The sequence below is a fragment of the Castanea sativa genome, chromosome 1 (genome assembly GCF_040712315.1).
Source record: "Castanea sativa cultivar Marrone di Chiusa Pesio chromosome 1, ASM4071231v1".
NCBI lineage: Eukaryota > Viridiplantae > Streptophyta > Magnoliopsida > Fagales > Fagaceae > Castanea > Castanea sativa.
This window is the reverse complement of record NC_134013.1, coordinates 49599730-49615705: the sequence shown is the minus strand read 5'-3', so window position 1 is coordinate 49615705 and position 15976 is coordinate 49599730. Positions and strand designations below refer to the sequence as shown.

Here is a 15976-nt window from a genome sequence, read left to right as displayed (position 1 = left end):
GGTCCCAACTGAGACCTTTTTCCCCCTTACCCGGCTCACTTATGCTCTCATTTCTCTTCTGCTCTCACAGCAGCACCACTCACACAACCCTCATCACTCACACAACCCTCATCACTCACACAACTTACTTCATCACTCACACAACAATCACACTCAACTTTCATCAACTCTCAAGTAATGTTTTTTATAATATTGATAATATTTTTTGTTAGTTAAATATAGTGGTTATTTGCTAGGTTATTTTTTTTAAGAAACAATTAGAACATATTAGGAAAATTTTTATTTTTTTGTTTGTTAGTGTAAATATTGTGATTAGTTTATTTGTTTGTGGGTAGTTTGTTAGTATATTGTGATTATTTGTTAGTTTTTTTTAATTATTATTATGATTAATTATTGGAAATACTTAGTACTAAATATTGTGATTAATGTTATTACAACATCTTTGGAATTTTTTTTTTGTTAGTGTAAATATTGTGATTAAATTATTTGCTAAGTTTTTTTTAGGAAATTAATATTGTGATTGTAAATTGGGAATTTTTAGTACCAAATATTGTGATTAATTATGTTATTACAACATATTGGGAATATTTGCTTATTTTTTGTTAGTGTAAATATTGTGATTAAATTATTTTGTAGGTTTTTAATAAAAATTAATATTGTGATTAATTATTGGGAATATTTAGTATTGGGGAAATATTTAGTACCAAATATTGTGATTATGCTAGGTTTTTATTCAAAATTAATATTGGGAATATTTAGTACTAAATATTGTGATTAATTGTTAGGAATATTTAGTACTTTTAGGTTTTTGTCATTGGTATGAAATGGATTATGAGTTTGATACCTAAGACACCCATTACAGTCTTTTTAGTATAAATTATTTCAAGATATAATTGTTTCAGATTTGTAACAAAGATTTCAATGGGTAACTAGTTGCTATAATATTTTTGTTTATCATATCTTATTTGAATGGGTTTTGAAAGTCATGCCTCTAGAATGATTTGGATGTGAGTATATGCAAATTTGGTTGAGGTTAGTATTGTTGGCATGTCATACCCAAAGTTTTGTGATTGATGTTGATTGAGAGTTATAAATTTGTCACTAACACAATTGCACTTGATGATCTATAGATTGATAATGATCTATATAAATATATACTACAGTGGATCCCTTAGCAATGCCAACCCTTATGACGGATTTCCATTTCAAGGTCCGGGTATCCAGTGATGTTATATGATGATACGCCATAAGTTAAAGACCTTAAGTGATTTAAAGATAAAAATTATGGAAGAGCTGCAACTGAACCCTGCTTTGCATGACATACATATTACTTTCCGTTCTCCACATGAAGTCCTCAATCAATGCATTAATTACAGATATATGGCGATAACAGAAGACAAACATGTGAAGTTCATGTTTCACAAGATGCGTCAATGGGAACAAGTAGCAAATTTTGAGTTGTACGTCACTTTGGAGCCGCGTGCAGAAGTCGGCATAGAGGATATTATACAAACAACTACATCTCTACAGTTTGAAGTCCTAGATGATTAGTGCACCACGTTGGGAGGCTATACACCCCCTTTTCAAGAGACACCAAGAACAGTTGAGAGCGAACCTGGCAATAGATATGAAGATCAATTTTGTACACATCGAGGTGAATCCTCTACAGTTCCAGTAGTTGAAGATGAAGACGAACACTGTGTTGGGGAAGATCTTGACGATAGAGATGAGTACGAAGAGAGGATTGAGCGAGGTGACTTTGATAGGGGTGTTGATGACCATGAAATTACTCTCAATCCTAATGTTGATGGTATGGATGAATGTGATGAAGATGATGCAAACCCTACTGTTAGAGTTCAGCATGTTACAAATGCAACCCCCGTTTATGAACCTCCCGCCTTATCATTTTATGAAAATACTTGGGAAAATATGGTTGATCCTGAAGTTGGTGAGCAAGCATTTGCTTCTTCTTGGAATGCGGACATGAATTTTTGTACGGGGTTGATTTTTGCGAATAAAGAAGCGGTGAAACGTGCATTAACAATTTATGCCGCAAAGCATAACAGAAACTGTCTGACTAGTAGGTCGACCAAAAGTAGACTGTATGTGAAATGCATGGATGAGTCATGCAAGTGGTACGTTGGAGCAGTCATGAAGCCTAAACAAGGAACATGGATGGTCACATCTTATGGAGGTCCTCACAGTTGTATGACCCTTGGCATGGCTCTTGATGGTAAAATGATGGATTGTAATTTTCTTGCAGCAGAATTTGTTCCAATGTTGCGAGAAAATCACACGGCAACAATTCAACACCTTAGAGATTACATCAAAGGGAAGTATTATGAACATAAGCTTTCTTACTATAAGATATGGGATGCGAAACAAAGGGCTATTGCAAAGATATTCGGCGATTGGGAAGAGTCTTACGAAAGGCTGAAAAAGTTGTTGTTGGCATACTTGGATCAAGAAGCTGGCACCCGGTACTGGTATCTCACTGAACCGAGGGAGGAAGGTGTTACAATATTGCGATATGTATTTTGGGCTTTCGCTCCTTGCATTGAAGGATTCAGACATTGTAAACCAGTAATCAGTATTGATGGGACCCATTTGTATGGTAAATATCGAGGGGTGTTGATGATTGCAATGGCCACCGATGCCAACAACAAGGTTTTGCCTCTCGCCTTTGCTGTTGTGGACAAAGAGTCAGGGCCTAGTTGGAGGTGGTTTTTAGATTGCGTCAGGTTTGTACTGAGGGATGTGATAGCAAATAAGGACATATGCATAATTTCTGACCGACATAAGGGTATTCGAAACGCAATTGCAAACTGGCCTAGAGATGATCATGGACGAGTATGAGTATACCACAGATATTGCCTTCGACATGTTGCTAGCAACTTCAACATGCATTTTCAGGACGCCACTTTAAAGTCATTGGCCTTGAAAGCGGGGTATGCTACTCAGGAAGCTAAATTTGAGTTGTACATGCAACCTATCAAGGAAGCCGAGATCGAGGCCCTTAGGAAGAAATCAGCCACTGAACAACAGGTAAGTGAACCTGACCCATCCATCATGCCATACACATATCTAATGAAAGAGGATATAGAGAAGTGGACCCAGTTACGTGATGGTGGATACCGTTATGGGGCTATGACAACCAATGTCTCAGAGTGGTTCAATGGAGTACTCAAAGGTGCCCGTGGCCTGCCCATTGCTGCACTGGTTGAATTCACTTGGAGCAAACTTGTCGCGTATTTCCATGATCGACACAAAAAAATTACTCATGATCTCTTGGAGGGCAAGGTGTGGAGTAAATATGCCTTAGAAATCTTTGATGCAAATTTGAAAAAATCTAAAACACACCAAGTAAGGCCGTTTAATAATGTCCATGGTGTATATCAAGTAACGACTGCGTACAACATCCATAGCTCTGGAGGGGGACAACATAGTCATGAAGTAAACATATTGGCCAGAACATGTGGTTGTGGAAAGTGGCAAAATCGAAAGATCCCTTGTTCACATGCGATTACAGTTCTTCAGTACTTGGGGCAAGATGGAACTGCATATATTGACCCATGTTATAGTTTGGACAACGCCATTCGCACCTACTTACACCAATTTGTGGTGCCCAAGTCAGAGTCATTGTGGAGGGATGTGGAAGGTCCAAAGGCCTGACCCAGACCTGTTGCGGGCCAAAGGTCGACCTGTGAAGTCTAGGATACGGAATGAGATGGATGGGGTCCGGCGAAAACCGGGAAGCCGAAGGCCAGATTCTGACTTGAGGGAGATTCAACAAAAGCAGAGCTGTGGACTGTGTCATCAACATGGGCATAACCGTAGAAGATGTCCGCTTTCCCGTGGGGCTTCGACAAGCAATACTGACCCAACCTAGGTAAGTGATGCTTTTATATAAAATGTCATGATTATATCAATTATCCAAGTTACGTAGATTAGTACCGTTGTTTTGGCTGTTGGTATTTAACGACAATATTTAAATTTTTCTCAGGTATGCAGATACTCGATTTTGGAATGCCATTGTAGATGTAAATTGTGGTTCTCTTTATTGTGTATTCGAACTTACTACTGGGTTGTATCGGCACAATTATTATTTTCTTTTAGCACTGAATGCACTTGTAATCGAAGTATTCTGTATCCAATGTACCTATTTTCTTCCTCATCTGTATAGCTTTCGATTCTTTTACGACCTTATTTTCGTCAAGTCTTATCTGATTTTTACTCTGCATGACATTGTTCACTTATTGTTTATAATTTTTAGTCTTGTTAAGTTGATGGTGGCATTACTTGTGAGGAAGGAAAATAACCAATAAGGTGGTTTTCTAAAAGTTTTGCTTATTCTTTAGTTAACATACTGAATAGAGAGAGAAAAATATCGTGTTTCTGCACTACAGGGAAAAAAAAGTAAGAAAAATAAAGGAAGAAAAAAAAAAGGAAAAAAAATATAGTAAGCAAAAAAAAGGAAAAAAAAGTAAGCAAAGAATAAGGTAAGAAAAAAAAGGAAAAAAAAAGGTAAGAAAAAAAAGTACGCAAAAGAAAGGAAAAAAAAAGTAAGCAAAAGAAAGAAAAAAAAAAGGTAAGAAAAAAAAGTAAGCAAAAGAAAGGAAAAATAACAGCAAGAAAAAAAACGGAAAAACAAATCCAAGAAAAAAAAGGATACGAAAAAAAGTAAGAAGGAAAACAAAAAAAAAATGTAAAAAAAAAACGTAAAAATCGACTTCATAGGGATCGATTTTGTCCCAACTCTCTGCCTAAAATCTCTGGAGAAGAGTACTCAATGTAGAACTCGAGTCTATAGTACTCGAATTATAGCAACATAAATCGAGTTCAATGAACTCGATTTATAAGGCCACATAAATCAAGTTCAATGAACTCGATTTATAGGTTTTTAAAAAAAAAAAATTTGGGTGGTTTCCTGTCACAAGCCCTACGTGTCAACCTCACAAAATCATAGTACTAATAATTTTACTTTTGATAGAAGCATAAATGGAACACAAAAAGTAAAATAGATGATTTTTATTTAGCAAATTAGTATCATTGCGGTAAATCTCAACATAATTTAAAAGCTACAGAAAAATCCAACTACAAGCTATGCAATACACATACAAAGCATTTCACAAACTAGCATACGGATTATCAAGAGGTTATACGACCATAAATAAGATCTAGCTAAATCCAATCTATTTAAGCAAGGATGGAACAAAGTGACAGATTACATATCAAAAGCAATCAAATTATATAGCCAAAATGGATAGATGATACACAACTACACTATTGTTGCTTATAGTAGCCACTTTGGTAAGGAGGAGGGTATGGAGCTGGGATGGTGTAAGGAGGCCAAGGATGAGATCCAGATTGTTGTGCATGGGCATTGTAGTATGGATCTCGCCACCTCGGATAAGCAGGTTGGCCATACTCATGCCCAATAAGTGACTGCTGCTGTTGGGCCTGAGGATGTGGATATGGAACAGAAGTAGGTGGAACATGGTAAGGAGAAGGCACCTGTGGCGAGCTATAATCAGGTTGTGGTCAGCTATAATCAGCTTGTGGGGGACCATACCCAGGCATTGTAGGCTGCTCTGGTGGCTGATAGGAAGGTGCTTGTGGCTGAGGATCTGCTTGCTGTTGTGAATTGGATCTTTGATTCTGATGTCCTACTGAAGGGTAGTTGTTGTAAGCACTTGCATTTTTATTATCCTGGAAATTGAGGCCCGCCATTTGTCTTTGCACATCTTCAGTCATTTCCTGGCACTGGATGTTTCTGGTCATGACAAAATCGCTGCATTGCTGCTTTACATTTGTGATTGCATTTTGTTGAAAAAAGATAGCTCATTTATCCACTCTTTTTTATGTTAATTCTATTGAAAAAAGAAAATCTTGCAAACACATGATGTATATACAAGTTACAAACATTCCTAAAGAATTAGGAAGAGAGTCCAACAAAAAATAGTCCTCTAAAAGAAATAGTCTATATAATCTATAATGGAATGCTCATCCCTAGTTCCAAGAGTAAAGAACTACTCATACAACACTCTGACTTTCAAAGGAAAAATGCAGCATGAATTCTAAAATAGGCCAGGTGGTTGGGGAAGATGGAAAAATGCAGCATGAATTCAGGGCAGGTATGGGTTTAATACCTCCCTGCCTCAGTTACAGAATTCTCTAGCATAGTTAAGTAATTTCTAAAAAATGCAGCAATTCCCTATCATAGTTAAGTAATTTCTAAAATATGCAGCAATTCCCTAGCATAGTTAAGTAATTTCTAAAAAAATTAATATACGTAGATATCTTATTAATTCCTTTGAAGATGTACCCTACTGCACCATTCCTCTCATATTCCAGGGTTCTTTTTCTCTTGCCTGCTTTCTTTCTTAGGATATTTACCTAAAAGATTAGATTGCAATATCAATGAGAAATTTGATAACAAAGGATTTCTTAATTCTGAAGTAACAGAGTTTCAGTGTTATACACCTTATGATCTCTTGATCCCTTTTTTTAATAAGTTTATGATCTCTTGATCCATACTTCCCTGGAAACCTTTCTAATTTTTCTTCTCTTTTAAATTTTTAGACTTCCTTTTAATAAATAATCTTTTTACCTTCTCCTTGTGCCAAACACACTGCTTGGACTTTGTATGCAAAAATGCAGAGATAGAATCAGTTATTTGCTGAGATATGAATCAGTTTGAGGTTGGTGTTGGTAATAGAATTAAATTTTGGCATCATGTGCGGTGTGTAGGTTGTACTCTCTCAGAGGCTTTTCCGGAACTCTATAGCATTAGTTGTAATAAGGGGTCTTCTATTGAGGATGTTATGCACTTTCCTAACCAAAGGCTTCACTGGGATCTTCAATTTTCTAGGGATGTCCAAGATTGGGAATTGGAGCATTTATACACTTCTTTGGATATTCTATGCCTCTTAATGGTGAGGAATAGAGAAATTGGCCCCACCCCATTCTATTCCCTTTTAACCCTGGTACTTAACCTAATCTTACTAAAATAATTAGAAATTTCTCAAATTTCAAAACTATTTCCAGTGTACAAAGACAACAAGTCTTTCCTGCATTAATGTGCTATGTGCAAGAATTAAGAAAATTCCATGCATTTCTTATTACCTCATGGGAAAGGTTGCCAATATAGACAGTAGTGTATGCTGGATTGTTTTCAGGAGCCTCCTCATTGATATTCTCCTGGCTTCCATCTACAAAACAAATAAAACAGAAGAAAATAGCTGTCAAAATCCAGATATTCCAAGCCAATTCTAGCCTAGCATATCATCAATTAGAGCACATACTTTGGGATACAACAGGAAATAAGTCAAATTTAAAGAGGCCACATAATATATGACCTTAGCTCTTGACACAACCTGACATCAGTTCTTATACTTACTCCTAAAGTTCTCATGAGCCTATGGAGCTAAGAAATTTCCTAAGACACGTCAAGGAGAAAAGGAGACTTCTTACTCCATAGCCCTTTATTTTACTCGTCATTGCATGCCAATGATCCTTAGACCAAATGCCTCCTCCCACACTACCTGCCACCCCAGATTTTTCTTTTTAGGGGGAAGAGAGAAGAGGGGAAGAGAAGGGGGAGGGGGGGATTCAATCCCATGTGAGTGCATGTGCTGTATACTAACCTATCATATATGTAGGTCTATGAATGTATTGTGTACCCCTATCCTTCAATAGCTCAATATAAATTGTCAAGGCTTAATGTATTGCACTTAATGACACCTTAAAGCATCTTAATTATTAAATGTGAATGCACACCCTAACAAATCCTAACTCAAAGCTTCTGTTTTGAGTCTGCTAGGCATATCACTTTCCAGTCTATCAATGACCATTAGCTATTTTGTGTTTTCCACAAATATTAACAAAATACACCTCATTAAAACAGCTGGTCACCCAACTAATAGAGTAACCAGATTGGCGACTAGCTGGGACAAAGTTCTATATCACCCAAGCCATTTTAACTTTTGGTGAGTGGTTATACTTCAAGCAAATGGGCACACTTGTCAATTTTCTGTAAAGCTAATCATAGTCAGATTATTGATATAGCCTGGCTTTAGGCTATCACGTGTGAGATTATGTTGTGCTGTATGCTGTGATTCCATATTACATGCATAAGCATATTCCAGGGAATGTGGTGACCAGAAACTTGGTCAACATAGTCCCTAAAAAGGCACTGTCCTGATTTTCCAGGACTCTACATAGTGGACAGAATCAAGAAGAAGGTTTCATGCTACCTGAAGATCCATTTGTAAGTACAACTGCATTTTGATTCTCATTGATTTGCCTGTTGTCTTCATTAGAAGTAGCACCTTTGGTCGCCCAGTTGCATCTTATTTGCCTATTTCCAAGCCATTTACCTACATGATGGTGGGAAAAACAGATCAGCTCCAGGAAGGATAGAAAACTAGAGTGTTCACAAAAAGATTATTTTTAATATAAAAAAAATTAAAAAAAAAGATTTTAGAAAAAAGGCAATGGAGGTGAACAATCTGCCTAACCAGTTAAGTCATTGATGGCACTCTGTGCTTCCTGCAAAAAAAAAATCCATAAGGCATATTCTAAATTTGTTGAATCGGCATATTGTTAACATAATGTTCTCAATGCTCTCAATACAAAACAATATTGTAACGTTTGTGCCCAAAAATCTAGGTGGGCTACTTTGGCTCTTTTTTTTTTTTTTTAAATTTATAAGTAAACAATATTGTTACCATTTGGTCTAAAGACCATAGACACTATCAGTAGATATGATGTAAACAACAAAACCTTAGTCCCAAAATTGTGGGGGCAGCAAAAGATCCTCAACACACTAATCGCAATTGGCCACATGTATTCTTCTCCACCATCCTATTCTATCCTATCCAAAATCATATTTTTGTTATCTCTTTAATTAACATGTCCTTTTTTACTACTTCTACCAGTGTTATTTTGGGTCTTCCTCTACCTTTTTTCATTCACTCAACTTGAACCAAATCATCCTTCCTTATTGGGCATTAATTGTTCTCTTTTGCACATGAACAAACCATCTCAATCAACTCTACCCCATCTTGTCATCAATAGAAGTCACCCCTTCCTTTAAACTAATTTCTTCATTTCATATCCTATCTTTTCTTGTATTTCTACTTACCCATCTTTGCATAGTAGATATGATGCAAACATTTAGTACTTAGACCAAACACTATACTTATATGATCCTAATATGCAATGAAAATGGCATCAGATAAGCAAATAAAGAAGCTCTTACCATCATTCTGCATTTATCACATTGCAGGAAGAGATTGTTTTCGTACTCCTGTAAACAAAACAGCCTAAATTAGCCAAACTGAACCACATGCACATCAAAATCATTTTAAAAAATCCAAGTAGACTGGGAAAAAATGAAGCTTGGGGGGAACAAAGGAATTCCAAATCCCCACCCAGAAAAAGGCAAATATATCAGCTCCCAAGATAAGAACATGCTTCCTAAGAGATGAAAAGAATTCTAAATTTTATAGTTAACAAAATAGAGATTAACAAGGACAGCAAGCAAAAAAGTCAACAGGTGAATTTTATAAAAAAAAAGTGTCAATGATGAATAATGCAAAAAAAGTGTCAATGATGAATAATGCAAAAAAAGTGTCAACTCCCTCCTCCATGCTAATGACCTAAACTATTTCCAATGCCATCAAAATCAACCTTACACTCAATTAAATTGTGGTAACGCAACAAGCACCATCACCACAACTACATTGAACACCACTGCTACCTCTGCATATCCAGCAATTGCCTAAAGTACAAGTACACCTCCACTTCATTGCACATATGCATCAAATGTGGCACACTAAATGCTAACAACTAAAAAAATCCTGCATGTGTGAGAGCTTGCACACATGAGAGAGAGAGTGTGTGTGTTCATAAATGAAGCACATTAACACTAAACAGAGTATAATGGACAATGTAGAGATATAAAATAGATACAAACTTCTCTTGATTAAGAAAATGGATAGATTTTACAAACTCCAATGAAAAAAGCTTTGCAATCATCCCACACATTTTGGAATATAGTTCAATTTTATCATTACCATTTGAAGCATTGGTGGATTCACATAATACATGTCTTAAATTACCGATTCACCCAAAAACTTAAGCTATTAAAAAATGGTAAATTTAATCACTTAACCGCAATCCTAAGAACATGATTTAACAACAGTTGTCCAATGTACATATAAGACACAAGTCATTTGCGTATGCCATCCCAAATTTTCTTTTTTTTTTTATACAAGACAGCTACGACCCTGAATATGTTATTCCAATAAACTTGTCATAATAATCCAATATTGATCCCTCAATCATCATGAAGCAGTCTCTTTAGTTCCAGAAAAATAAAATAAAATTGAACCACACTGAAGTAGGAGCAATAATTAAGTTGAAGGAAGGATACCATTTCCGCTCATTGAATGGGCTTGGTCTCCTGAGCTTGATATAAAGATTCCCTACAGGAGACAAAATGAAGAAGTAAGTTTTTTTTTTTTTTTTTGTGGGGGCGGGGGGGGGGGAAGGTTGCGGGAAGATGAACTTAAGACCTACCAGAACTCCAACCTACCCTTTCTCAACTAAGCCAAAGGCCAAAGGCTAAAGATTTTTGAAAATAAATATGCAAATATGCAAGCTATGCACACCTAACAAGGACATCAATTACCAAAAATGAAGCAGAACTAGGCAATCTAATTATGAAGAATTAACCAAAACTAACCTGCTGTCTTGCTCGTTGAAGCTCCTGCTCTAATTGGGTCAGCTTCAAACGACTACTCTCCAGCTGTTGGACATATGCCTACACCAGAATCAATTCAAGTAAATAAAGAGAATTATTGAAACTAGGGATGCTTGCAACTATAAATGCTCCATGGCCAAAAGATAACTAAGGAGCGTGCTTTTTTTGGAAACAGGGGTTACAATTATTAAAAACCTGCAAGGATGTGACACATAAGTACTACTTCCAAATTTCATGTAACGATATATTACTTGGCAAAATCCATCCAAGGTACTTAAAAAGATTGATTACCAATAATATCTATTTTCACAGCATTTCTTTTAAATTAATGGGCCAATTAGTGATGATCTAGCAGCTGAGATTAAAACAAACTAAAAAAAAATGATTGGTGAACAGGGCTGCAGCCAAGACAAACATAGTCCTTAATAAAATCCAGGAAACAGCAACAGCATCTAACCCTGAAGAAGGCCAAGGAAACAGGCAGAAAAAGGCTTAAGCCCCAGATGATAGGAAACTAACTGCAGCAGGCCCCAGGAGCTCAGTCTAGAGAGGGCCATAAATTGAGACCCCAAAAGGCATCTGTGCCAAGTTTGTCACATAAGTATAAAAACCAAGTGGCGTCCCCACCAAAGCAAGGAACATATTCCCTTCAGATAAGGAACCCTTGAGACAAAATGTACCAAAGAAAAGAGATCTTTTCTCATTGGGACAATAGTGGAAAAGGCCCACAAGAAATAAACAACCTGTGCACCTATAAAGCTAGGGCCACGTTCATTAGAGGGGAGTATTCTGTAAATTGAGTTTTGTTCAGTGTAAATACTTTCTTGGAAAAAAAGAAGGTCTGTCTCATTTCCTGAGGATTTTTGTTACAATTAATAGGAAACCTAGAAACATCAAGTTGAAAGAAGAGTAGGGAACCCATTCTCTCTAGCAACTAGCATATCCCATGCTAGAGTAGGGAAACTTCAAATTGGCTTCCCCATAAGCACCTCACCACTACTATATTTATTGTCTCTTCCCTTTGCAAGTGTGTTTGTGTGTGTGTGTGTGTGTGTGTGTGAGAGAGAGAGAGAGAGATGTAACATTTTATCATCCATAACTGAAAATATAAACTAAAAATAGAGCCTTAACAGCAAAGCTTTCCCCAGAAGACAACGAGCTCGCATTTGGTTGGGCCAGGGTTAGGTCAAGCTTGGTACATTTAGTTCAGATTACACTAAGCTCAGCTTATGAATGCTATCATTCTAGTAGACTAGTACCAAATAAAAGAAAGGAGTTTGAATTCCTATTAAATTTAAATCCCACTAAAAAATAATGAACAGTTTGATTCTTATATGAAGAAGAAAATTCACAAAGCTGTAAATAAACTTGGTCTTGATAATTCTTAAACTAATGAAATTGCATGCTGGCAATTAAATGCCAAAAAATAAAAACAGTAACTGTGTTTTATAGTTGTTTTCACAACTAACACAAAAAAAAAAGAAAAAAAAAAGGAATATTTTGAAAGAACAATAATTGGATAAACCAATGCAGCAAGATATAAGCCCATACTTTTTTCCTCAATCGGCTTTTTCTTGCAGCCTCCCGATTTTGAGCAAGCCTACGGAGAGTCTGTAAAGTGCAATCAAGCAAAAGATCATGAATTCCCTCTTGAAAGTGCATATATAATTCATGTAAATAGTTTAATACATACAACCTTTTGATCTGATTTATCCTTTGATATGTCACTGGAATCGGAAGCCACATTAGCAATAGATTGACTTCTATCAAACTGCACAATTGAGAGCCTAAATGTCAGAATGCCAGCTATGATGATTAACATCCTCGAAATTTTCAAACGAGTAGGGGATAAAAAAACTTATATTCAAGAAAAAAGAGCACAAATAAGTATCTAAATTGGGAACCTTAGATTTGTGCTACATAATTCTAGATATTTGGTATTATCTAATTATGAGTCCAGATATGCAGAATGGAGAAAATAACATGTTAAATATATGCTAATGGATTCGAAGCCCATTGGCATGTCCGGCTCTCTCCATTAGGGGAGAGCCTGGGTGCAAAACAAGGGATTTCATCCCCTACTTAACAAAAATTTTTATAAAAAAAAAATTATAATTTATATAATTAAAAGGTAGGAAATAATATTTCAAGAGTGGAGGTAAACAAAGCATTACCCTCTGATTCTTATCATCTGTCTCCACATCTGTAGAGATATCAGTCCTTGGACTAGCATCAGCCATGGCAGACTCTTCCCAGTTCTCAATATTACCACTTGATACAGAAACCAGATTTGATGGATGACCCTTTTCTAACGGCAACCTCTGACGCTCCACTCGGAAGGTAGATGGATTTATATCAAGTGAAGTTGGTGACTGTTTTGCCAAAAGAAAAACATATAAATAGAAGAAAATAAAAGATGTAAGGCTAGTATAGTACACCTACAACTTAAAATAAGAAAGTTTAGTACTTTAGAGGAATTCACCTTATCAGAAGTGTAAAGATGAAGGGGATCAGAAGAAACTGCTTGACCACTAACTTTTGTAGAACTAAACACAGTATCTGCATCAAGTCATACAAATTTCCTTCTCAAAAAAAGTGAGGGAGAGAAGAAAAGAGATAGATTTCAATAGGTTTATTCTTAACTGCAGTACAAGAAAGTTATGGGTGTTACTGGAATATTATTAAAGGTCATACTCATATTAACCCAACCCTATATTAGGTGCTACCAGTATTATCCTGGAGTCTCTTGTTCTAAACTAAAGGTAATAAATTTAATTGATTGGACTTAGTTCCATCATTCCATCCTGCATATCAAAGCCACTGATTGATGTGGTCTCTTTAGATATGATATCTCCAGTTGCATTTGACCATTTTTTTTATTTAAGTTATTCTCCATAAAGTACATATTTTGCATTGAATCAAGGACTGCTGCAGTTTATGTCGAAATCTTTCTTTCTTGATTTCTATATGTTAAACAGAGTTTGAGTGTCCATGTGACAATAAATGTTTCTTTCTAGTCTTTCATTTAAAATTCCATTCAAGAAAAAGCAACAATCATCATTATACACAGCTTTTCCTATGTTTCTCTTGCATAACAAAAGTTATTAGTACTGTGCATGTACTCTGATGACTTGAATTTCTTAAATAGACAGAATCTCCATGTATTTGATTATTACTCATAAGTCATGATTTTCTTACATCATATATCAATCTGAAAGAGATACACATAGTTTTTATTAACCCTTTTTTTTTTTTGCAAATTACATGCTATACTTTTACTTTGACATACTTTTCTCCATTATATGTAAAAAGATTGTTCAGAGCCAAAAAGGAAGTTCTGTGATAAGTCAAAACGTAAAGTTCCACTAAGATCACCAGATGCGGAATAGTTCTTATGCTCCTACAGAATGAAAATACATAACAACTTAAGACTGTTTGCTCTTGAATTAATCAATGTGAGTTCCATTACTGAATACTTACTTTCACTCACGTTAACCGCATCCTCTAAGCGAAATCCAACTGCTTGATCAAACACCCCGAAATCAGAAATGCGAAAAGAATGGGTTGTATTTCCCTCTGTGCAACTGAAAACAGTACTCCCATCAATTTATAGCCACCCAAAATGTTACACCCAAGAACAATAAACTAATGTCATATTGGATGCTTTTTTTGGGGGGGGGGGGGGGGAATTGTTCTCTTAGATGAGTGTAGTCCCCTCATCCCACACACACCAAGGGAGGACTCCCTTGGAGGTTGCTCAAAGACGTAGGCTAGAGGTTTTGAACGTAGGACCTCATGGGTCTCATAAGGCCTTCAGAACCACTAGGCCAACCCCATACTATACTCAACAAAAGAACTATATTGTTACAAATTGGATATATCCTTTTGATTTGAACTTCAAAAAAGAAAATATTGTGGAAGAAAAGCAATGATTTTTTTTAGTAAAATATATAAGAAAAGCACAAATTGGTCAGTTAAAAGCTTTGATTAAAGCCCTAGAATGTTACACAAATATTTGTTTTTTATATTGCATAGAAGCGATTGCTCACACTAGAAATAAAACATGCAAGTTTATTTGACGGATCATGAAATATAATCATAATCATTGCCATTAGATGAGGTTCCAGTCATGCCATGCTAGGGTCAACCCAAGGGAAGTGTAAGAGTAAACTTCTAGCCCTAGCCACCTAAACCCTTTATACATAGATGACCCTGTCTTATGTAATGAACACCAGGACCAATATATGATCAAATTACCCCCAAAGTGATGGCAAAAACAGATTAAAATCTGGAAGCAGCCTAAAAAACTTATTGTGAACAGGAAATAGAACAAATTGGAATATAAAAGAATGCTCTATTGAAGATCTAAAATGAAGCTTTTTCAAGCAATATGGAAGAATAACAGATTCAGGATAGGGACATAGGAAACTTTCTGCAAAATGTTTAATCAGTATAAGAAATGCATTGAAATTATTTATCAATAGTTTTGCCACTAAAAACATCCTCTATAGATTTTTTTTTTATATCTGATTCAATTACTTATCAAATAAAAAATGTATTAACCAGAAAGAATGAGAATAATAGGAAACACATTTCTCATGAACATTATAAACATTTACTATGGCATTTTTTTTGTGATAAATTTGCTTCTATTCATTTTGTACTAGCTAAAATCTCAGGAACATTTTCAGGTGTTAACTTTTTTCTTTTTTTTTTGATAAGCATCTTCAGGTGTTAACTAATGCCACACATAGAAACCAAGATTGATTTCCAACCGCTGACTAAAACTATTAATATTTTTTTTACTGGAGCTACCTGGATTCTACAAACTAGTAGAAACTAAAATCATATTTACTTATCCAAAAAAAAAAAAATCATATTTTTGTAAATATAAACACATTAAAAGAAATCACCAAGGGGTGCATTTGAAAGCCAAGTACACAATAAGTAAACTGAGGAGAAACACTTTGGATAAAGAAAATGGAAAACAATAGAATTTATAAAAACCGCTTGAAAGAAAAGTATTTCATCTATGCTACAAAGCATTACATCTGCCCCTTCATTTTTCAGCTTGGAAATAGATATGTCCGCAACAGCAATTCTGGTTGAATCCTTTTTCATACCCTAACCAACCCTTCAAAAAATGTATATATTCAGCGACCATGTAACACACATCATTGGCCAAAAACCGAACATAAGAGTTTCCAA

At 35.6% G+C, this 15976-nt stretch overlaps 1 protein-coding gene and 1 pseudogene across 2 annotated transcripts; both read right to left on the bottom strand.

Moving 5' to 3' along the window:
* Nucleotides 1–5010: 5010 nt before the first annotated feature.
* On the bottom strand, nucleotides 5011–9149 carry LOC142628923 (uncharacterized; annotated as a pseudogene).
* Nucleotides 7125–15938, bottom strand: LOC142644489 (transcription factor TGAL1-like). Of its 2 annotated transcripts, none has more exons than XM_075819089.1 (12): nucleotides 15818–15938; nucleotides 14249–14352; nucleotides 13251–13327; nucleotides 12943–13140; nucleotides 12462–12539; nucleotides 12320–12379; nucleotides 10751–10828; nucleotides 10439–10490; nucleotides 9263–9310; nucleotides 8520–8550; nucleotides 8256–8378; nucleotides 7125–7211 (listed from the first exon to the last, which is right to left on the bottom strand). In XM_075819089.1, the coding sequence occupies exons 1-9, from the start codon at nucleotides 15829–15831 to the stop codon at nucleotides 9279–9281; spliced, it is 693 nt and encodes a 230-aa protein (XP_075675204.1). In that variant the 5' UTR covers nucleotides 15832–15938; the 3' UTR covers nucleotides 7125–7211; nucleotides 8256–8378; nucleotides 8520–8550; nucleotides 9263–9278. The 2 variants fall into 2 exon arrangements, with proteins under 2 accessions (XP_075675204.1, XP_075675206.1); XM_075819091.1 differs by having other exon boundaries at nucleotides 12465–12539.
* Between the last annotated feature and the right edge of the window lie 38 nt (nucleotides 15939–15976).

Coding starts and splice junctions, on each gene's coding strand:
- LOC142644489 (XM_075819089.1), bottom strand. Junction 12,380..12,461: donor ATAAATCAGATCAAAAGGTT/GTATGTATTAAA, acceptor TGCACTTTACAG/ACTCTCCGTAGGCTTGCTCA. Junction 10,829..12,319: donor AAAGCCGATTGAGGAAAAAA/GTATGGGCTTAT, acceptor ATTCTGGTGTAG/GCATATGTCCAACAGCTGGA.